This window comes from Microtus oregoni, unplaced genomic scaffold (assembly GCF_018167655.1).
Source record: "Microtus oregoni isolate MIOR12 unplaced genomic scaffold, Mior012 000013F_ref0000133, whole genome shotgun sequence".
Classification (NCBI taxonomy): domain Eukaryota; kingdom Metazoa; phylum Chordata; class Mammalia; order Rodentia; family Cricetidae; genus Microtus; species Microtus oregoni.
In genome coordinates, this window is record NW_024543072.1 from 42,134,143 (window position 1) to 42,157,519 (window position 23,377).

General features: G+C 40.0%; 1 protein-coding gene across 7 annotated transcripts in view; it reads right to left on the reverse strand.

Annotated features, from left to right (window-relative positions):
• Positions 1–23,377, reverse strand: part of Abl2 (ABL proto-oncogene 2, non-receptor tyrosine kinase) — a 91,816-nt gene that overhangs the window by 21,524 nt on the left and 46,915 nt on the right. For 4 of the 7 annotated variants that reach the window (XM_041662352.1, XM_041662348.1, XM_041662351.1 and 1 more), the window contains exons 2-4: positions 9,876–9,938; positions 8,275–8,445; positions 3,328–3,623 (exon numbers count right to left, since the gene is read on the reverse strand). In XM_041662352.1, coding sequence (XP_041518286.1) covers positions 3,328–3,623; positions 8,275–8,445; positions 9,876–9,938 — 530 coding nt within the window. The remainder of the gene's footprint in view (positions 1–3,327; positions 3,624–8,274; positions 8,446–9,875; positions 9,939–23,377) is intronic. The other 3 variants (XM_041662353.1, XM_041662350.1, XM_041662349.1) reach the window with 1 other exon arrangement.

Sequence of the window (23,377 nt, forward strand, 5' to 3'; positions counted from 1 at the left end):
CAGCCACTAATTTTAAAATTAAGAAGTTATACGGGTATAATATTTATTTAATCATCATATAATTAATTATTAATTTTATTTTTACAACATCCCTTTTAAATGTCTAGGCCATTAAAAAAAGAGATATAATTGGATTTCAGAGTTATTAACAAGATGCTTGTTAATTTGTGATAATTAATAAGTATAAAATAAGATAGTCTTCGGCTGTATCTTTTTTCGAGACAGGATTTCTCTGTGTAGCTCTGGCTATCCTGGAAATTGCTTTGTAGATCAGGCTGGCCTCAAACTCACAGAGAACTGCTTCCTCTGCCTCCCAAGGGTTAGGATTAAAGGCATGCATCACCACCACCAGGCTGGCTTTATCTTCTAAGAGAATATGATTTGCTTGTTTTTAATTAACTGACTGATTAATTTACACAGAGTCCCTCTATATAACCCAGTTTGGTCTCAAACTTGTGATTTTCTTGCTTCAGCTTCATGAGTGCTGGGATTAGAGTGTGTGCCATCATGCCCAAGCTATTGTTTCAACAATAAACCACTGTTTAAAACAAAAAGGTGCTTTATTGTATATAAAAATGTGCATAATTCATAAGTGGAGAACTAGTGATCTTTCACAAAATAAACTCCTCACACAAGAACTATAACACCACCAGCACCCAGAATCCTTGCCTGCAAAGGTTTCCACTATATACACTTGCAGCATATGGGACTAGCCCTGTCTGAACTGCATGACGTACAGAAGTCATGCAGTATGTATTATCTAGTGTCGGTTCTCTTTATTAAACTATTATTCACATGCTATAAAATCAGTATTACAGTATACCATTCTATACCTTTCAGTACATTTACCGGGCTTGCTAATCAATCACCACTATCCAACTCCATCGAAGTACTTTTATCATTTCCCACAGAAAACCCATAGCTATTAGCGACCACTCCCACACTCCTCTCCATACAATTCTCTGGAAAATATTACTCTTGTCAATGTACTTTATGCGTATGAAACTCATCTATAAGAAAGTCAGAAAAATTATCTGTAAAGGGATTAAAAAAACAGGTATCTTAGGCTTGGGGCTATATAGGGTCTCTGTAGCAACTACTTCGGTCTGCTTAGAAACAGAACGTAGCTTCAGATACTACAGAAACAAATAACATGATGATACAGGGAGCTATTAGGCCACAGCTTCCTAGGGACTTGTGTACAGAACATCATGTTCATTTCTGTTTCTGTAGGAGATTCTATTTTAATAATATATGATCATTTATTAATCAATTACACTGTTTGGTGTTATCACAAATACCGTGGCTGTGAATCAATTTTCTTGCGTAAGTCTGGCACATATGTGTGGTCACTACTGTTGTGTTTATGTCAGGTAGTAGATGCACAGTGTCCCCCAAAAGACTTGTGCTGAAGGGCTCGCTGGTCTTCAGCTGGTAGGTCCAATCAGTAAGCTGCTTCTCTCTGCTCCCTTTTTGGTAGCTATGAGGTGAGCAGTTCTGTTACACCACGTGACCCCACCATGATGTTCTGCCTGACCACAGCCTGAAAATATTAGAAAAAGTACTGCAAACAGACTGAACTCTTTGAAACTATGAGTCAAAATAAATATCTGTGAACTATTTCTCTCTGGTGTTTGTCATAGAGACAAATAAAAGCAAACAACTAATAACTACTGGCACTTTTGTTACATTACAATGCTGGGCGGTGGTGGCGCACGCCTTTTTTTTTTTTTTGTTTTGTTTTTTTGTTTTTTGAGACAGGGTTTCTCTGTGGTTTTGGAGCCTGTCCTGGAACCATGGTCTACAAGAGCTAGTTCCAGGACAGGCTCCAAAGCTACAGACAAACCTTGTCTTGAAAAAAAACCAAAAACCAAAAACATTACAAACTCTGATTCCATTCACTTGGACCATAGACAATACACTATGCTTGTATAATGGTACAAAAGGAGAAAGAAAACTAGTAATTTATTTCCTATGTTGTATAAGCTATTAAACTTTACAAAAATTGCTTCATTTAATACTTACAATAATCCTACAAGATGGGGTTTAATAACAGGCAAGGGGGAGATGGAAGTGATAGCTTAGTGGTTAACAGTGTATACTGCTCTTGAAGAGGACTGACATTCAGTCTCCAGCACCCATGCCAGGAAGCATACAACTCCAGTTTCAGGAGAATCTGAAGTCCTCTTCCGGCCTGTGTGGTTACTGCACCCGCATGCACAAACACCCACCCACAGACATACAACACATTATACATCATTTTAAAAATTGAAAAGTAAACAAAGTTGAAAAAATAATAGTAATAGACAAAGGAAAGCCAGGTGTGGTGCACACCTATAATCCCAGGACTCTGAAGACAGAAACAGAATGGCTGTTACAGCTCAAATTCAGCATGGTCTACATTGCAAGTTCCAGTCCATATGGTATAACACAAAGAGACCCTGCCTAAATCACCAACCATCACCACCAACACCAGGCAAACTGAGACTCAGGTAAAGTCTCCAAGTTAATAAATAGTGCACTTAGAAAGTAAAGCTGTTCTGCTTGCCCCATGGAGGAAAGGGGGCTCAACCTAAATCAACCATTCAATACAACAAAACCTGATGTAAGTTTGGGCTTTATAATTTATATTCCATTTTTGTTTTAAATTTTAATTACTATTACTTTATTATTTTGTGTGGATGAGTGTTTTGCTCACGTCTGTGTACCGCATGTATTCCTAGTACCAGTGGAGGCCAGAAGAGGGCACTGGATCTCTCAGAACTGGGGTTACAGATGGTGAATTATTGGGTGAGTGTTGTAAATTGAACCTAGGTCCTCTGCAGAGTGGCCAGTGCACTTCATACCAGAGCCATCTCTCCAGCCCTAAACAGTTCCAGCCTAACACATCCACTCTACTGAGATTGAGTTTCCCAACATCCAAGTTTCTAAGTGGCTGGGTGATCTATTTATATTAACATATACTAATGAGAAGCAACTCTTACTCTGTGAACTTCCTGATGGACATTAGAGTTGATTTCTAACTTTTGCTTCTAAGCACTTAGAGTGTATTTGTGTTGATTATTAAAACAGCTAACATGTATACACCTCTTCATTCCTCGTCTTCAAATATGGCTTACCCTTAAACTATTAATTATCTACAATTTTATCCTTATTACTAAGTTGGTTTGAAAGACAGACTCTCTAACAAGCTAAACAACCCAAACTCACACAATTAGGCAACACTTTATTTTACATCAGACAGAAATGATTTTCTACTTTAACCCTGTTCAGTGCATTTCTTCAACAGCTAGTCCACATGCACAGGTGGCTGCTGACATGTCTTACCTTGCTGTCTGTGGTGGTATTGATCCTGTAGTGATACACACGTCCCTCATACCTGAGTGAGATGGACAGCTGCCCAGGGCTGCTCTCACTCTCTCGAACCAGGAAACTGCCGTTGATAAGGCTGCTGAGGAGATATTCTGCCGCGCTGCGGGACACGGGTCCATGGTACCAGGAATGCTTCTCCAGGCTGTTCACTGGAGTGATGTAGTTGCTTGGCACCCAACCCTGTCCATTCTTGGAGCGAACTTCACTCCACTCGCCATTCTGGTTGTAACCAAGGACTCGTAGTTTTTCACCTAGCCAAGATGTTATCACAGAATGAAAGGGAAAACATTAAGGCTCTTTAAGACTGAGCGGAAGGGCTTAAAACTTCAACCTCACTGAAAAATGAACCAAGAACCTTGGTGCTTGCTTACCAATATCCTGATTAGTTTCCACTCTGTGGCTTAAATCACATGAGCATAACAAGAAATGGTTTCAGACAGTATAAGTTTTTAAAGGATTATATGTCACTTAAATTGTCTTGCAGAAACTATGTCCTGTGCTAGTATGTTAGTATAGAAAGTTTATTCAAATAGCTAGAAAATGACAGAGTTCGTGTGTGTGTGTGTGTGTGTGTCCGTGTGTGTCCGTCCGTCCAGAAAGGGGTGCTGGATCCCCTGGGACTGGAGTAACCAACAACTCTGAGTTATCTAATACAGATACTGAGAACTGAACTTTGATCCTCTGAAGGAGCAGTAAGTGCTCTTAACCACTGAACCATCTACCAAGCCCACCCACCTACCTCTTCTTCTTTTAAGACAGTTTCATGTAGCCTACACTGCTGGACTTGGGCTCATGACCCTTCTTCAGTCTTCTGAATTCTGGATTATAGGCATATACTAACACCTGGATAGTACTCACTCTTCAAAAGAAAAGTAAAATTTACTTTCACCTAAAGAGATATACATGTATGTATGCATATATGTATGTATGTATACACAAACACACACATATGATTCAGTGTTAATGATAACAAAAGCTTAGGAACAAGATGTCTGAAATACAGTTACTTGTATTTTCAGATGATGTCAAAGCAACAAAGCTTTCAATGTAAGCAAATACTTCCTGCCCCAACCTCCTGAGACTCCAGATCCAACAAAGAGGTTTCAGCACAAGAACTGTTTAGAGGATGGGAGGGGTGGTGAAGACTCTTAAGGCTCAAGTGTTTCCAGAATTCAAGGTTTCAAAGTTTCATTTTCTCAGTTTCTTCCTGTTTCCCATAAAAAATGAATCATTCTTTCCCATTCCTCTAAAATTAGTCTGTGGTAACAGAAAATAACTGTAAAGTTGGAACCCCAAATCTAAATCACTTGGTGAATCTTTGTATCAGCTTCATTCTCTTGATGTTATTATTAAAAACTTCAGTATACACTTTGTCCCATGCAATATACACTTGCAGCATAGACTAGAAGCTTCTTTGTCAAAACTGATAGAGTAACAGATAGCAATGGTAACATAGATGTTCATCTAAGGACTGTAGTACTTGAGGTTCTTATTTCTAAGAGATACAAAGTTTTCTATAGAGTTCACATCTGTTAGCTCCAGAGAGCAGAAAGAAGCCAATCAATCTACAGTACAGGGCCCAGAAGATACCAGGACAAAACTGGTGAGGGAAATTCAGACTTATTGTTATAGCCATCTACCTTTCTCCTTTGGCTTACATTATGTAGGAACTCATATGTGTACATATTATACAATGTATACAGATAATAAGATATGAGTGTCTGGTAGGGCAGTGGATATTCACAAATGTGCAGATGCACAGTAGCTATATGTACAAAAGAAAGGAACTTGCAGGCTAGAGAGATGGCTGAGTGGTTAAGAGCACTGCCTGCTCTTCCAAAGGTCCTGAGTTCAATTCCCAGCGACCACATGGTGTCTCACAACTTATCTGTAATAAGATCTGGTGCCCTCTTCTGGCCTGCAGGCAGACATGCAGACAGAATACTGAGAATACTGTATACATAATAAATACATCTTTTTTTTTTAAAAAGAAAAAGCATACATGTAGACAGAATACTGAGAATACTGTATACATAATAAATACATCTTTTTTTTAAAAAAAGAAAAAGCATACATGTAGACAGAATACTGTATACATAATAAATAAATCTTTTTTAAAAAAAGAAAAGGAACTTGCCAGGGAAATTCACAGAACCGCTTAATATAGGCCATCATAATCAGGATAAAGCCAAAACCCCCAGGGCTTTGCCTTTTTTCCCTCCTCTTTTTATTAGAATTCCTACCCTGGCAATCTTGACTACCATGGAAATGGGCAGGGAAACAGACATTGAACCTGCCAGTACAGGAATCTTAGAACTTTCTTTTTATTTTTGATATGGGAAGATATCACTCTGTCAGGATAGACAGCATCTGTCCCCTGGGTTCAAGCCATCCTCTTGCTTATATGCACACAATATTGTTTGTTTGTTTATTTATTTATTTAGTATACAACATTCTGTCTGTATGTCTGCAGGCCAGAAGAGGGCACCAGACCTCATTACAGATGGTCGTGAGCCACCATGTGGTTGCTGGGAATTGAACTCAGGACCTTCGGAAGAGCAGGCAACGCTCTTAACCACTGAGCCATCTCTCTAGCCCCCCACAATAATTGTTTTCTACAAAATTTTTATTTAAAGACAGAGTCTCATTCTGTAGCCCACTCTGGCCAACAATGTTTTGCTTCAGTATCTCAAAATCCTAGAATTTCAAACAAAAGCCACATATTCAACACAAAGTATTTTTTGTGAAGCACATTTATTTTTATTTGATGTGTATAAATGTTTTGCCTATGTGTATGTATGTGTACCATCTATGTGTATGATACCTGAAAAGGCTAGAAGAGTCTATCAGATTTTATGATTTACCACTGGGTCCTCTGCAGAAGTGTTCATAAACCACTGACCCATGTTTCCAGACCCCAAATTTTATTTAATTCAAGCCAACCATCACTTTCAAAAGAGTAACTATAATTAAAGGATAGTTTCTTCTCCTTTAAAATATAAAAAGGCAGACAATGGTGTCAAACATCTTTAATTCCAACACTTGGAATGTAAAGACAGGAGGATTAGGTGTTCAAGGCTAGCCAGCTTTGCATCAAGATCAAGCTTGGGTTACATAAGACCCTGACTCATTAATAATAACAACACAAAAAAACTCTGAAGTCTGTGTAGGAATTCATATGTGTACATCTTAGACATCTTTTTAGTAGTAAGAAATTGATATAAAAATTAGGTATTAGGTTTTTAAAGAAAAACCATTGTCAATCGTGTGTGTGTGTGTGTGTGTGTGTGTGTGTGTGTGTGTGTGTACAGTGTCTGAACACACCTATACCCCAGTCCGGGAAACTCAGTTTGGGAGGTGGAGAGATGGCTCATCACTTAAGAACACTGGCTGTTCTTTCAGAGGACCTGGGCTAGATTCCCAGCACCCACATGGTGTCTCACAACCATCTGCAACTCCAATTCCATGAGATGCAACCATTCTTGAGACCTTCATGGGGCACCAGGCACACATGTGGTACACATGCAGAAAGTCAGGCAAGAGGCTCTCATATACATAAATTAAATACACGTAAAAAAATGTTTTTGTTGACAAACTCGGTTTTAAGGAATTCTGCTTAAGTGAATTTGATGGCACTTAAAAATTGCTATGTTGATTCTGGGGTTATAGTTCATCACTAGAGCACACGACTAGCTTGTATGAGGTTCCAAAGTTAATGACTAGTTATAAAAATTCTATATAGAAATATTTCCTCACAGTCAGGGAAGGCTTGCTGGCCTGACTTAGTATCATCATTTCCACTAAATGCTTCATTTTGAACCTTATAAATCAAAGGTATCTGTTTGAGAAATAATAGCTTGTTATAATTTCATTTAAATATTATTTTGAAATACATTTCCTTACCGTGGGAGGCTTTACAGCCTCCCTACCCCCCCCCCCCAAAAAAAAACCAGTGCAGGAGACTAGCCTAACCCAGTCCATGTGTGAAACAAACAAGAACGTCCCCACTCTTATTCTTTCTCATAAAGTTCCACTATTTTCATTGATGTTCAAAATATAATTGGTGATTTTATCTGGTCATGTTCTATTGTTTCCTTTTATAAGAACTGGCCACTGAAAAGAACCTCATTCACTCTTTAAAGATATTACAGCAGGAGATAGACCCCTCCCTAACAGTTCTCCACCAGTCAACACAGACAGGGGTTGTCTAGGCCATGCACTGTGAGCTGGACAACAGCAGTGTAAGAACCATGCACCTGATATAACCACTGTACTACTTTTTCTTTTTTTGGGGGGGGGGGGCTTCAAGACAGGATTTCCCTGTAACCTGTCCTGGAACTCACTCCGTAGTCCAAGCTGGCCTCAGACTCATAGAGATCCACCTGTCTCTGCCTCCTGAATGCTCGGATTAAAGGTGTGTGCCACCACCGCCCGGCAGCACTGGACTACTTTCTACACAAAGTCTTACTCCAAAAACTGAAAATGATACAAACGAAATAGTCTTGTGAGACTAAATCTCAGTGAGATGGCTGGCTGAGATTCTGGGTGCAAGCTCCTGCTCTCACCGTGAACTCTAACAGTCCATGCAGAGCACTGGAGTACCACTGGGGGCTCTGCACTGCAGCTTGTCTCAGTCATGATTTCAGTGTAAACAGGTAGAAGCTAGGGTGTTTCAGAGTACAAAGTCCTAACAACATGAACCTTTTCTTGAGTTGCTTTAATAAATCCTGAAAATAGAGCTGATTGTTTCTGAGGCAGCAGTCCAGAAAGAGGTAAAAGAGAAAAGGCAGCAGAAGTGCCTGGTCACAAATCATGTGAACGGTGGCAGTGGCAGAAGGCAGCACAGGGTTCATTTCTCAGCCACCAGAGAAAGCTGTGAAGCACAATTCAGAGACGTCTCACCTTTAGTGATACTGAGTGTGTTATCACCACTTGCCACGAAGTCATAAAGTGCGACAAAGAGATTAGGGTCACTCTCAGTGGCTCCCAGCAAATTCTCCTTGGAGCTCCACCTAATGGCTTCATTCAGTGCCTGAGATTCAGCGTCACAGCCATAGGGGCGGTGCAAAACTTCTGAAAGACATAAAAAGGGAAAGAAGTCCAGTGAGTGAAACAGCAAGAGCTCACCTCGGTACAGGGGCAGCATTTGAGCCGCAGACTCATACTGAGAACTGTTCAGAGTTAGCTCCAGGTCTCCTCCACTGGGCAGGGAATTTAAAGCCGGCCTGAGCTACATGAGACTATCTCAAAAAAACAACGTACACAAGAGAGTGAGCAAAGGTGCCGAATTTCCGGGGCTTACAGTAGCAACGGACTTGTTGCAACTGTAATACTGTAGTTAGAGGAAAGACCACAGAATGAGACTTTAGTTCTGATTTACATGCAGTCACCTAACTCAGGCCTAAAGGAATAGCAAAGGTGCACTTGTCTAAAAATGAGGAACAAACAAGTACTTGCTAGCTTTACAAGGCACATGTGACATTTTGCTGTAGTAACGACTTGCAGCTTTCTGGAAGTGGAGTTGAGTCAGGGTCTTAAATGGCCTCAGTCTCAAACCTGCTATGAAATAGAGGGTGACCTTGAACTCCCGATCCTTCTGCCATCTACTCCCGTCCCCTACCCCCTACACAAAAGTGCTAGAATTATAGGAGTGTCCTTCAAACCCAGTTATTACAGAAAGAATCAGAAATATGAATGGTAAAATTAGCAACTCTTCTAAACTAGGTGCTTCCTATATGCCTTCATAGAAAAGAAACTGTAGGGAAATTTTGTTTCTATTTACAAATAACAAATAAAGATACCACGCTTCTAGCAAGATAAATGCTCAAGTTCTCTGATAAACAAAACCACATTTGAGTCAAGCATGGCAGCTCATACCTGTAATCCACCACTCAGGAGGCATCTGACACCAGCCTAGACTACAGAGTCAGACTTATCTCAAAAACAGTAAAGAAAGAAACATCTTTTTATGTTATAATAGCTTACAGTTGTTCACTGCCTTAATTTCTTTTAAAACTATAATCTCTTTTCCCGGGCATCAAATTTTTGTAAACTTAATCAAGGTTCTAGAAAATACCACTAATGCACTTGTGAGTTTCACTTATCCACACCAGCCTTAGCCTTGTAAGATCTGTTTCTTCTCAAGGCTTTATAGTTTCTGAATCTATTTGTATCTATACCATGTTTGTTGAAAAATTACCTCTTTCTCATACCCTAATTTGGCTATCCGAAACAAACAAAAAAGAAAAAAAGACAAAAACAAAACTTCCCTATAGCAATTTTGATCTAAGGGCCTGTGTGAAGTGGCTGTCTGCCAAGGCAAATAGATCTATCTGTCCATGTACTGTAACATTTTTCTCTTACATCTCTTTCCTAATTTTTTTATTCAAAATTGGTTTAGTCATTTTGAAGAGGGGGAAAGCTTTGAATCTGTGGTATCATGTTGTTTCAAGACATCCCTCTTCACCTCTCCTTCAATACCTTCATACCCCAACAGATCTCACCTGGACTACTGCCTCCAGTCTTGTCTCCCTCAAATCCATCCTCCACACAGCTGGCAAAGTGATCTATTTAAGACAAAAATTGGACCACATCACTCTTAAGCCCCTTTAAGAATTCATCATCAAACTGGAGTCTCTTCATTCCTGGCTTTCAAGCCCTTTCATGAGTGAGGTGAACCTACTTCTCTGCCCCTCTCCCCACACCACACCTTACACTTGAAGCTTTACTGGTGTTGCCGTCCACATTTGGGCCTTTTTTCATATAATTCATTACACCTGCAGTGGCTTTTCCCACTATTCTTTTGTGTGCACGTGGAGACGAGAACAACGTGTCAGTCATTCCTCAGGAGCCATGAACCATCCAACTTCTGTTTTTCTCTTTCTTTCTTTTTTGGTTTTTTGAGACAGGGTTTCTCTGTAGCTTTGGAGCCCGTCCTGGAACGAGCTCTTGTAGACCAGGCTGCCCTCGAACTCACAGAGATCCACCTGTCTCTGCCTCCCGAGTGCAGGGTTAAAAAGGCATGTGCCACCGCTGCCGGGCCATCCATCTTCTTTTTAAACTAGGTGTCTCACTGGCCTAAGGGTCACCAAGTATGTTAGCCTTCTGGCTCCCCAACACTGGGATTACAAGTATGCCACCATGCTCAGCTTTTAAAGCCACGGGTTCTGGGAATCAAACTCACAATGTACTTCTTATGGCTAACAATCACATTTTCCCCCTAAAGTTTCTATAATCTATACTTAACAGCTGTTAGGTGCATGATGCCCAACTTACACAAAACATAAGTGACAGGAAACAGTGAAATGTACCTTAAAATACACTAACCATGAGTGTAGTGAACACATCTTTAATCTCAGTATTGGGGAGGCAGAAGCAGGCAGCTCTCTGTGGGTTCAAGGTTGTTCAGAGCTATAGCATACATAGTGAGACCCCTGACTCAAAACCAAACAAACAAAAAACACAAACCAAATAAAGGTACCCATTAAGTAATATTTAGACCTTGATTTTCTGTAGTCTTTAGAAGACAATAAAACCAACTTCAACACAATGATGACAAAAGTAGCAAGTAGCACACGCCTACCTTATTTTGTGAAACTCAGCATCTTCAAAGTTAAGATCTGTAAAACTAATCTGAGCAAACATTCAACTGGCATTGTGCCGCAAACGTGAAGGCCAGAAATCACCAATGACACTGCTAGAATTTACCAAGCAAAGCTGCTTCTCCAGCCATACCCACTTCTTGTGAAAAATTCCCTGCCTTATTCAAAGGCAATTCTATCTTTTCAGGTGCTCTGGCTACAAACTCCAATTGTTCATGCCTCTGCTCTTAGTCTCACAGAACACCCGAGTCCAGAGCTGGCTCAATGGTAATGCTGCCTGCTGCTAAGCTTGACAGCCTGGTTCCATGCTCATGATAGGAGAACTGACTCTTTAAACTGTCCGCTGACCCTCACATGTGAATGTGTAAGTGTGCACACACATACAAACTAATGTAAAAATTTTAAAGCATCCAAAATCTATCCATTTCTTACCCACCTTTTCATTTCTACCAATATTCTTTCACTAGGCTACTGATTTCTGTGTCTATCCTTTTTCCTTTGAAAGCTTAAAAAAAGAGCCAGATTTTGTTACTCTATGTTTAAAATTCTTTACTGGTTTCAATTTTAGAGTAAGAACCAAATCCCTAAAGGGCCTTTCAGGTCCCTCGCAGTTTAATTTGCCTAATTCATTTTCATTTTTTATTTTCTTTTTAGACAAGGTATCACTATGTAGCCCTAGTTGGTTTTGAACTCACAGAGGTCCACCTCCCTCTTCTTCCCCACTGCTGGGATTGAAAGTGTGCACCATCACACACAGCTCTTTTTTAAAGATTTTTTAAAATTGTGTGTGTGTGTCTGTCTGTCTGTCTGTATGTCTGCACTCGTGTGTAGGTGCCTATGGAAGTGAGAAGAGTATATCAGACCCATTGGAGCTGGAATTACAGTTGTGTGTAGCCACCTGGTGCTGGCACTTGAACCCCAGTCTTTGGCTACAGTAGGGAGTGTCCCTTTCTAGCCCTAGCATATTTTCTCCCCTAGTCTTATTTCAATGCTGACCACTACCCTCCCTACTACTGCTTAAACATGGCAGGTACACATCCCTGCCTTTTCCCCCACTGGCCTTTTCTTCTGCCTAAAATGCTTTCTTCATATTTCCCTCAAACGTAATCCTCTGGCTACCAGGTCCTGATGGTCCGATGTTAAAGTGCATCATCACTCCTAACAACACTCTAACGTACTCCAAGCTTCCTTTCCTGATTTAGTCGCCCAGTTTGTTCTACAAAACACATCACACAATTTACTTGCTTATGATATGCATGTATAAACTCTTCCAGGTGCATTGTTTTGAAGACAAAATTTTTCTTATTCGTTCATTGAATAATGAACAACAAAAAGCCCTTCTCCCCAGACCCAAAAGCACTCCTAAATAAGAGGCCCTTTTAAAGAAACTTTTCTTTAAAATCAGGCATGTGGCACATGGCTGCAACCCCAGTATTACAGAGGCCGAGGCAGAAGAATCTTAGGTCCCACACTAGATGAGTTTGCACAATATAGCAAGATTCTGTCTCCAAACCAATACACAAAAAAAGGCTTTTTTAAGGATACGTCATGTAGCCTGCAAACTCACAGCAGGTGCTATTGGAGGGAGGGAGCAGCAAACCCTTTAAACTGGGCATAGCTCACTTTACACCGGACGCCTTTTAAATGTGATGAACAATATTTCTGTACTGCTGACTGTCAACACATAAGGAAATATTCAGACAGGTTTCATCTACTCTGGGAAGAACTCTGGGCCCAAAAGAGGGCTATTAAAGGCAAGTTATTATCTTCAAAACCATTTTATTTGACAAAAGAAAAAAGAATGAAGTTCACAGAAAAATTCTGTGTACATTTTAAAACTATGGGAAGAGTTAGAGGAGGGGGTTAAATATAATCAACACACACCAAAAAAAAAACTTTAAAAAACTTTAATAAATTTAGTAACAGTCAACCAATGGTATACAGCCTTAAATGAAGTAACAAGCAAGCACAAGGTAAATGCAGAGCCCAAGGGAAACGGCCTAGAAGAAACCCAAGCCAAGGAGACAGTCTTTCCGTTCCGAGCAGGCCCTCCCGTCTCCGGCTTTTACAAATCTTCCTTCCTTCCTTCTTTCTTCCCACTCACTCTTTTGTTCTTGTAGACTGAGTTCCTGTCCAATCTGCCCGCACAGGATATCCACAGAAAATACAACCTATCCACTAACACCAAACAAAAGGAAAATATCTTCAAATTCTTTCTGAGGCCAGGACTAAGCACAGAGTTAGGAACGATCTTAGCTGGAAGGCTGGGGAACGATGTTTAATGAAATAAGAGAGTAAACTAAAGAACAAAGCAAAAGGGAACCAAAGCCTGTGGGTGGAGGACACTGGAGCCTTCGACATCAAGGTCCAGTCTATGCCATATTTGCCACTAGTTAAGACAGGCAAGCCTCATGAGTCAGAGGTACTGCACCCACTTCAGTGTCAGTGTGTGGGCTAGAATGCCTAACTTCTGAACAATGCAAGCTGGTAAACTTAGCACATTAACTAATCCTTTCAATTAACCCACTGCTATAGAGGTAGACTGAGGAAAGAACAGCTAAGGGCCCTAAACTTGTGTGAAATACTCAGGGAGCAGAAATATTGACAATCATAAAGAAATAATCTTTATCTTTTCTACTGTAGAACAACACATACACACACCAGCAACATACTTAAAATCCAAAATAATAAAACTGAAATACAAATTTAAATTCAGAGGAAATGTGGATATTTAATATTTAGCTTATAAAACACATTTTCAATATTAATTCAGTCAGGAATTTTTTATCATTTTCATTATAAATTTGTCAGATAGTAATTATTTTCTCAGTGTTTTCATTACTTTATACTGTTTAACATTGTTCTACTTTGATTGTATATGTCTAGTAATTTTTAATACTTCTTTTAAAAACTATTTTAGTTGGATATATTATTTGGCAGTTTTCAATTTAGCTTAAGTTTTTCAATCAAGATATATACATCTAACATCATTTTACATATTATTCATGTTCTTCCATTAAGTATTTGTTAAAAGTCTAGTTTGCTGAGTATGGTGGTACACGCCTTTATTCTTAGCTCTCAGGAAGCAGAAACAGGCTAACCTTTGTGAGTTTGAGACCAGCCTAGTCTACATAGCAAGTTCCAAGTCAGCTATTAAGACAGTGACACCCTATCTCAAACAAAACAAGGCTGAGCATAGCGGCACACACCTCAACTTCCAGCATTACAGAGGCAGGCAAGGTCCCTCAGAGTTCCAGGCCAGCCAAAGTTACATTGTGAGATACTGCCCCCCCAAACCAAACCAAGCAAACAAACGAAAGAGTGTAGTATAAAATAACAAATAAAGCAAACAAACAAAACATATAAACCTTCACTGACCACAATGGAGGTAAAAGGAGATTAATCCACGTTTCATTACTGTTATCTACCTCCACCCCATCCCAGCTCTCATCTCTGAACATACCTGTCACGTGGGCCACAGGCAATGCTGAGGCATCCCTGCCTGAGCAGGACAGCAAGGTGTCCTGGTCTCTGCAGTAACTGGCTGGAGGCAGCTGAACAGGTCCCAGGACCATGCCTTTGGCCAACAGCATGAAAGTTAAACTGTTCTGAACAGAGGAGCCTTAAAATATCACCTTGGCCAGCAATCCACACACGTGGGACATTTACTCACACACTCTGTGGCCAGAAGGAACAAAGGGCAAGTTTAACCCACAGGGGTGGAGACCCGAGTAAGGGTGGAGCCACTCCAGAAACTCAGGGATGGGGTAAGAACCATACACAGGCTATTTCAAGTCACAACAGTAACAGTTAATAACAAAATCAGCCAAGATCAGTAGGTACAGAAGTTACAGTCCCAGGGAAAATGAGGTGAAACTGCTCAGTGTTTCCTTGGAGAAAGCCTGCTTCCAGTACAACACCAAACACATTTTGAGAAGACAGGAAACGCCTAACAAGACTCATCTTTACATCACTCTAGTTAGTTCAAGAAACCACAAATCCAAAGTCAAAGAAATAGTTACAGTGTGACTCATAAGCAAGGCAGAAGCAGAGAGCAACTGTCCACCGCCTTCCCTAACAAATGGCCTGTGTGGCTCAAAACAGGTAAAGAAGCACGGCACACAGGGCTGAAACTGTGAATGCTGAAACCTGGAAAGGCAAGTCTAATTTTAAGTATAAAGGAAAAGGTTACATAAGATTAAGACCTTAAAAATCAGAGTGATTTAAGAGACACAAACCAATAAAGTAAGCGATAGATAACTAAGCAGTACAATCTACAAGAATAATTCAGAGAAGGTTGTGGCACACATCTGGGCGCAGACAGGGATTTCCAGTTTAAAGCTAGCCTCAACCACAGCACCAATCATAGTAGTAATACAAAACAGTGCTAATAACTGTACAGTTGGGAATGCCCACTGCATTAATTATTAAGCACCTACTATATACCAGTTATTTTAGGTCAATAAAAGTAACATAGCAAAATTACAGGAAAGCAGGACCTAAATACATTAAAATAAAAATATAAAAATACAAGTTGTAAGTAACATTGCAAGAGAAAGACTGAATTTGATGTCTGTTATCAACAACAATTTGTAAACTAAAGCCTAAGTTTTCAATGCAACTAACCTTTACAAAGCTACTGCATCCATATCATGAAAAAGTAAGAATTAAATGACTAAAAGCTACTTCAAATAATGACTCAGAATTTCAAATGCCAGGTGGAATTTCTCTTTCTGAGGATTAAACTTTTCTGGGAGAGTATCTCTATAATCCATGTTCTGTTCATATGTAGAATCTATCATAAGATTAACTATTCAATCAGTAAATCTACTCAAGTCATCAGTACTTTTATAGTGTTCTGACACTATAGAAAAAAATGCAAAAGCAAAATGTGGTACGTATATACAGTGAAATATTATTAAGCAATAAAAAGAAATAAAATTTGATATATGTTACAACATATATATCTTTTATAAGCATCACAAGAAGCCAGACACAAAGGGACAAATATTTTATAATTCCAGTTAAATAAAATATCTTGATTTTTCTTTTATGTAAATGCCTAAAACTGTGAATAAATTTAATGTTATAGAATTGCACAGTGGAAAATGGTTATTTATAGCAAACTTGATATTATTTACATTTTATCATAATAAAAACAAAAATAACTTGAGACTCCAAAAACCTTTTGATTATTGGGCTACAATTACTGTATTAAAACCAAGAAATCTTAACAATGATTATTAATTCTAAAATATCAAATTTATTATAAGTATGAATAACATTTTTATTAAAAGTGACTTTTCAAAAGACAACTGAAGGAGTAGCATTGTTGTTGTTTACAAATGCAATACCTTGAAGCAAAGATGTGTACTATTTAAAAGAAAGTGACAACCTCTGCCAGGAATAAGAATCTTAGCAGCATCCTTGACGGGGCAGGGAGAGCCTCAGAGGCAAAACCACTGAAGCAGAAAGGAAGAACCTGGTGTGTTGAGAATGAAAAGTGTGGCCACTGCTGAGGACGCCTGAGGCTGCCAGAGCAAGCATATTCCAATTACAAAAGGAAATCCGGTGAACTGCCCTAAGCAGAGAAGTCATATGGTCTGACCTCCATTTTTTTTTTTTTTTAAATAACCACTACTGCTTGGGAAGAGGGGTAATTATTCAGAGAGAAAAATGAGAAACTAGTCAGGAGTAGGATCATATTGGCTGGAGTACAACGACAGCAGCGGAGACAAAGAAAGAGCAGATGTACTTAAAGATGTGGTTCACAGATGGAAGCCAGGGTGCCTAAAACTGCTTAGATACAGCAGAAGGAGAAAACAAAGGCTTTAAGCTTGAGAACTCGGGTAGTTGCCATGCATACTCAGAAGCAAGTTTCCTGAGTAACTAAATTTAAAAGGTACAATGAGGCACTTTGATGCATAAATCTGAAGCTCAGAGACGATCTTGGGGTGAAGGCACCAACACTCATGGTAATTAAAATCAGCACGAGGGGGTGGTGATGATAGCTCAGCTGGTAAAAAGCACTTATTACCAAGTCTGATGACCTAGTTCAGTCCCAGGATTCTACATAATAGGAGAAAGCCAAGTTATCCTCTGACCTCCACATGCACAATAGGGCACACACACATCCACACAAGTACACCACATTCCCCAAATAAATGAATAGATGCAAAATTTAAAATAAAGTAAGTCGGGGCTGGAGAGATGGCTCAGTGGTTAAGAGCATTGCCTGCTCTTCCAAAGGACCCGTGTTCGATTCCCAGCAACCACATGGTGGCTCACAACCGTCTGTAAAGAGGTCTGGCGCCCTCTTCTGGCCTTCAGGCATACACACAGACAGAATATTGTATACATAATAAATAAATAAATATTTTTTTAAAAAAATAAAATAAAATAAAGTAAGTCAAGACAAGGGCAGGGAGATGGCTCAGTTGGTAAGTCACCTGCTATACAAGCATGAGGGCCTGAGTTTGATCCCCAGAACTCACATGAAAGAGCTAGACTGGTGGCACACATTTATAATCCCAACACAAGCAAAGTAGAGACAGGTAAATGATTCCCAGATATGGCTCCTAAGTAATAACAGTACCCCAGGTTATCATGTGCCTCCATAAAACCCAGAACACACACGTGCACAGACTTGCACTCACATGAATGCATGCACACACGCACACACCCTAACTATAGATATGGATGAGATCACTTAATGAATTCACACTTAATAGAGAATGCTGCTTCAGATCACTTAAGATTCTTTTCTAGTTTGAAACTATGGAGCCTAGAAAGTAGCAAGACTATACAATTTCAAATGTGAAGCAAAACAAAAACAAACAAAAATCTATGGACATAGCTCTGTAATAGAGTACTTGTCCATTACGTGCAAGGCTCCAAGTTCATCACAAAAACAAGCAAACATTAACCCAAATTTCTACAGCCACTGAAAATATCTAGAAGCTAGAGAGAGGCTCAGTGGTTGAGAGTGCAGGCTGCTCTTTCAGAGGACCTGGGTTCAGTTCCCAGAACCCACATGGAGGCTCACAACCACCTCTACTTCTAACTCTAGTTCCAGGGGGTTCCAAAGCCCAGTTCTGGACTCCACAGGCACTGGATGTGAGCAGTGCACAGACATACATGCAAGCAAAACATCCTTACACATAAAGATCTTTGAAAAATGAAAAAATGCCCTTCAGCTATAATGGTAAAAGAGACACATAATCAACAAGAACCCAATGCCAGAAGACTGGCTTTAGGAGAACTGTTAAAGAAAGATATTTAGATAGAATGGGAAATGTTGTAAAATTCTGGAACACCAAGAAGAAAGAACTAGAGTCTAGAGAGATGGTTCTGTGGTAAATAAAGTTTGATTTCCAGTGTCCAAGTTGGTAAGTTCACCACCTATAACTACAGCATCCAATGCCCTACTATGTCCCTGAGGGGCACTGCACAAACTTAGAAAGATTGGCACACTGTGGTGGTTTTAATGAGACTGGCTCCCATAGGCTTGTATATTTTGATGCTTAGTAAATAGGAAGTGGAAATGTCTGAGAAAGGAGGGTTAGGAGGTCTGGCCTAGTTGGAGGAAGTGCATCACATGGGGTGGGCTTTGAAGTTCCAAAAGCCCACACCAGCCTAGTGTGTCTGTTTGTGTATCTCTCTGTCTCTGTCTCTCTCTGCCTGTTACCTGTAAACCAGGACATAAAGCTCCCAGCTAATACTCTAGCACCTTGCTCCCCTGCCTGCTGCCACACTATCCACCATGAGGATAGTGGACTAACCTTCTGAAACAGTAAACAAGCTCCAAACTAAATTCTTTTATAATAGTTGCCTTGATCATAGTCTCTTCGCAGCAATAGAAATCCTAAGAAACACACATACATGTAATTTTGTTAAAGGTTAGAATCATATAAAACATATAAAATTAAAAGAATATAGCTCAGAGAGCACACATAAAATTATTAAGCAATAAAGAACAAAATACTGCTACATGCTATAACAGAATCCTTGAAAGCATTATGTCAAATGAAAAACATCAAAAATTAATGCATACTATAGGCTTCAATTTAGAGTATTAGTTCTCAACCTGTGGGTCACGGCCCCTCTCAACTGACTCTTCCGTGGGGTTGCCTAAAACTAACCAAAAACATGGATGTTTATATTAAGATTCATAACAGCAGCAAAATTACAGTAATAAAGTAGCAACAAAAAAATTTTATGGTTGGGAGTCACCACAACATGAGGAACTGTGTTAAAGGGTCACAGCATTAGGAAGATTGAGAACCCCGATTTAAAAAAAAGACATTTAGGGGGGCTGGAGAGATGGCTCAGGTTAAGGGCACAGGCTGCTCTTCCAGTGATCCTGAGTTCAATTCCCAGCACACACATGGTGGCTACAACCTTCTGTATTAGGATCTGATGCCCTTTTCTGGCCTGTAGGTGTGCATGCAGAGTACATAAAAAATATATAAATAAGAGAATTTAAAAATTTTCAAAAAAAAATAAAAAAACATTTAGAACAGGCAATCCATAGAAACTGAAGGAGCCCTGAGCTGCAGAAGAGGAACGCAGAGTGACTGACTGCTAGTGGCTACACAGGGTTTCTTGTTTGGAGTTTAAGATCAGACTGTGTTAGTGGTTGAAAGCTGTGACTGCTATAAAAACAGACAAAAAATTCAATGACTTCTACCCTGTTTCTAGACCTGACATTCAGATAGGCTCTGAGTTTACAGTTATTTACAACACAGGAAAATGAATGATAATTACTTCATGAGTCATAAATATGAGCAAAGTTGTGGTAAGAATCGTCACATTTCAATATCAAACTTTACTTTGAGGAACTAATAATTGGAAAGATGGGTCAGAGACCCTGGGCAGTGGTCCTCATCCTTCCTAATGCTGCAGCCCTTTAATACAGCTCCTCACGGTGTGCTGACCCCAACCATAACATGATTTCATTGCTACTTCATAACTGTAATTTTACTAGTTATAAATCATAATATAAATGTCTGCTATTCAGGATATCTTGATATGCCACTCCTGTGGGGATGGCAAACCACAATTTGAGAACCACTGTTCTAAGTAGATTCACATAATTTTCATTTAAACTTTTGATTATTTTCCCTTTACAAAACAAACAGTTGATGAACTAGTCTTTCCCCTGTGAACCAAGCAGCTTCCCCCTTTTTGTCTACATTTATCCAGTAACTCCCTCCTAACCCAAACCAACCAATTCTGAGAGACAATGGGAACTCATCCTCCTGAGGAATAATACCAGAAGTTAACTTCTGGCCTTCACATGTGTCTGTGACACACACACACACAGAGAGAGAGAGAGAGAGAGAGAGAGAGAGAGAGAGAGAGAGAAAGAGAGAGAGAGAGAGAGAGAGGGGGAGAGGGAGAGAGGGAGAGAGAGAGAGAGAGATTATGTACACTTAATGCAAATTCTTCTTAGCATTATGAATTATATGCTAAAATGGTAAGTTCAGATCAGATCAAGACATGTGGGAATGTGGGTAAGCTACTAATATTTCAAGCTGAGTATGGCAGTGAAGGCCAATAATCCCAGCTACCAGGAAAACTGAGGCCACCAAGGTGAAGACAGGGACCCACACTTGGGGGTCCTCTGACTTTTCTACACATGTACCCTGCACACACTCACTATACACACAGGGTTTTTTTTAAAGGACAAATTGAACTATTTAGAGAACTGAGAGAGAGCTATACATTTGGTCCTTTGTATCTGTGTGTTCTGCACCCTCAGATCCAGCTGTTGATAAGGTATTTGGGGTATGGAGCACCAGGGAGGAGTATACATGTTTCATAAATCTCCTCCTCTGTAAGGAATCAAAGGCTCTGCATTCCAGAATGTCTTAAGAGTCCTCACAACAGACTGATATTTGGCTTTCCACACTTAGCGCAGGAGTAAAAACTGACCTCTGACCTAAGGCTAGAAATGGGTAACTACAGTAATACCTTCCCCATGAGTGAGGGCGTGCTAGAGAATGAATGTTAACCCAGAGTAAAGCAAAACAAAGACGTCATAGAAAAGCAAAAGTAAAACTCAATATTACTTACGATTACTAATTTAAAAACCTTTAATAAATTTATAACAAGCCAAATCCAACAGCAGGCATGCAAGGTTCAAAGATCATAAACATCAATGCAATATACATTAATACAATTTTTTTTAAAAAGCATGATTACCTCAATACCGAAGTTCCTACTATATAGGAAAATTTTAAACAAGCATCCCCTGATTTAGGTATTATTGTAATTCTTTAAAGTGATGCTTAAGCCGGGCGGTGGTGGCGCACGCCTTTAATCCCAGCACTCGGGAGGCAGAGGCAGGTGGATCTCTGTGAGTTCGAGGCCAGCCTGGTCTACAAGAGCTATTGCCAGGACAGGCTCCAAAGCTACAGAGAAACCCTGTCTCGGAAAAACTAAAAAAAAAAAAAAAAAAAAAAAAAAAGTGATGCTTAAAAGTCATGCCTTGCAGAATTCTTTCTGCTTATGTTTACCAAAAATATATAAAACCAGCTCTGTTTTACTGAGTACCTGTCACATGCAAAGTATGAGGCACAAGAAGTTTAACTGTAAACAGCCCTATAAGGTAGCCACTGTAAGCACACATGAATGGTAGTACTTGGTGGCTCAGTGTACAGACTCTCAAGCTACAGTCCCTAGATCTAAATTCAAGTTTTACAATCAGTGTATCTCTGAAACCTTTATCAAGTTGGAATCATAAATGGACAGTACAAGAACTAGAGATGGCACAGTGGCACATGCTTGCTACACAACATTAGGACCTAAACTGGGATCCCCCAACACTTACCAAAAGAGGAAGGTGTGGCGGCAGCACATTGCCTGTAATGAGAATATAGGAGGACACCTGGGGCTTGCTGGCCAAACAGCCTAGCCAAATCAGTAAACTCAATGTTTAATCAGAGACTATATCTCACAAAGGTGGAAGTGATTGGGGAAGGCACCTGTGGTAAACCTCTGCCCCACCACACACACATGCATATAAGTATATACACACCTGCACAGAGGTGCACATACATATACCCACAAATAGACAATACTATAGTCACTCACAGAAGTGGCACAAGAATTAAAAGATTAAATGTAAAGACCTTAAAACAAGGACTATATATGAACTGAACATAGAATTCTCAACAGAAGAAGTTCAAATGGCCAAAAGACACTTAAGGTCATGCTCAACTTCCTTAGCGATCAGGGAAATGCAAATCAAAACAACTTTGAGATACCATCTTACACCTGTCAGAATGGCTAAAATCAAAAACACCAATGATAGCCTTTGCTGGAGAGGTTGTGGAGAAAGGGGTACACTCATCCATTGCTGGTGGGATTGCAAACCTGTGCAACCACTTTGGAAATCAGTGTGGCGGTTTCTCAGGAAATTTGGGATCAACTTACCCCAAGACCCAGCAATACCACTCTTGGGAATATACCGAAGAGATGCCCTATCATATGACAAAAGCATTTGTTCAACTATGTTCATAGCAGCATTATTTGTAATAGCCAGAACCTGGAAACAACCTAGATGCCCTTCAATGGAAGAACAGATGAAGAAAGTGTGGAATATATACATATTAGAGTACTACTCAGCGGTAAAAAACAATGACATCTTGAATTTTGGATGCAAATGAATGGAAATAGAAAACACTATCCTAAATGAGGTAACCCAGACTCAAAAAGATGAACATGGGATGTACTCACTCATAATTGGTTTTTAGCCATAATAAAGAACATAAAGTCTATAATTTGTGATCCTAGAGAAGCTAAATAAGAAGGTGAACCCAAAGAAAAACATATAGTTATCCTCCTGGATATTGGGAGTAGACAAGATTGCCGGGCAAAAATTGGGATCTTGGGGGTGGGGTGAGATGGGGGTAAGGGGAGATGGGGAGAGAAAAGTGAGAAGGGAAGGATGAAGGGAACTTGGGGGAATGGGATGGTTGGGATAAAGAAAGGGTGGATATGGGAGCAGGGAAGTATATATCTTAGTTAAGGGAGCCATCTTAGGGTTGGCAAGAGACTTGACCCTAGAGGGGCTCCCAGGTGTCCAGGGCGATGTCCCCAGTTAGTCCCTTGGGCAGCTGAGCAGAGGGAACCTGAAATGGCCCTATCCTATAGCCATACTGATGAATATCTTGCATATCACCATAGAACCTTCATCTGGCGAAGGATGGAGATAGAGACAGAGACCCACATTGGAGCACCGGACTGAGCTCCCAAGGTCCAAATGAGGAGCAGAAGGAGGGAGAACATGAGCAAGGAAGTCAGGACCACGAGGGGAGCACCCACCCACTGAGACAGTGGGGCTGATCTATTGGGAGCTCACCAAGGCCAGCTGGAATGGGATTGAAAAAGTATGGGAT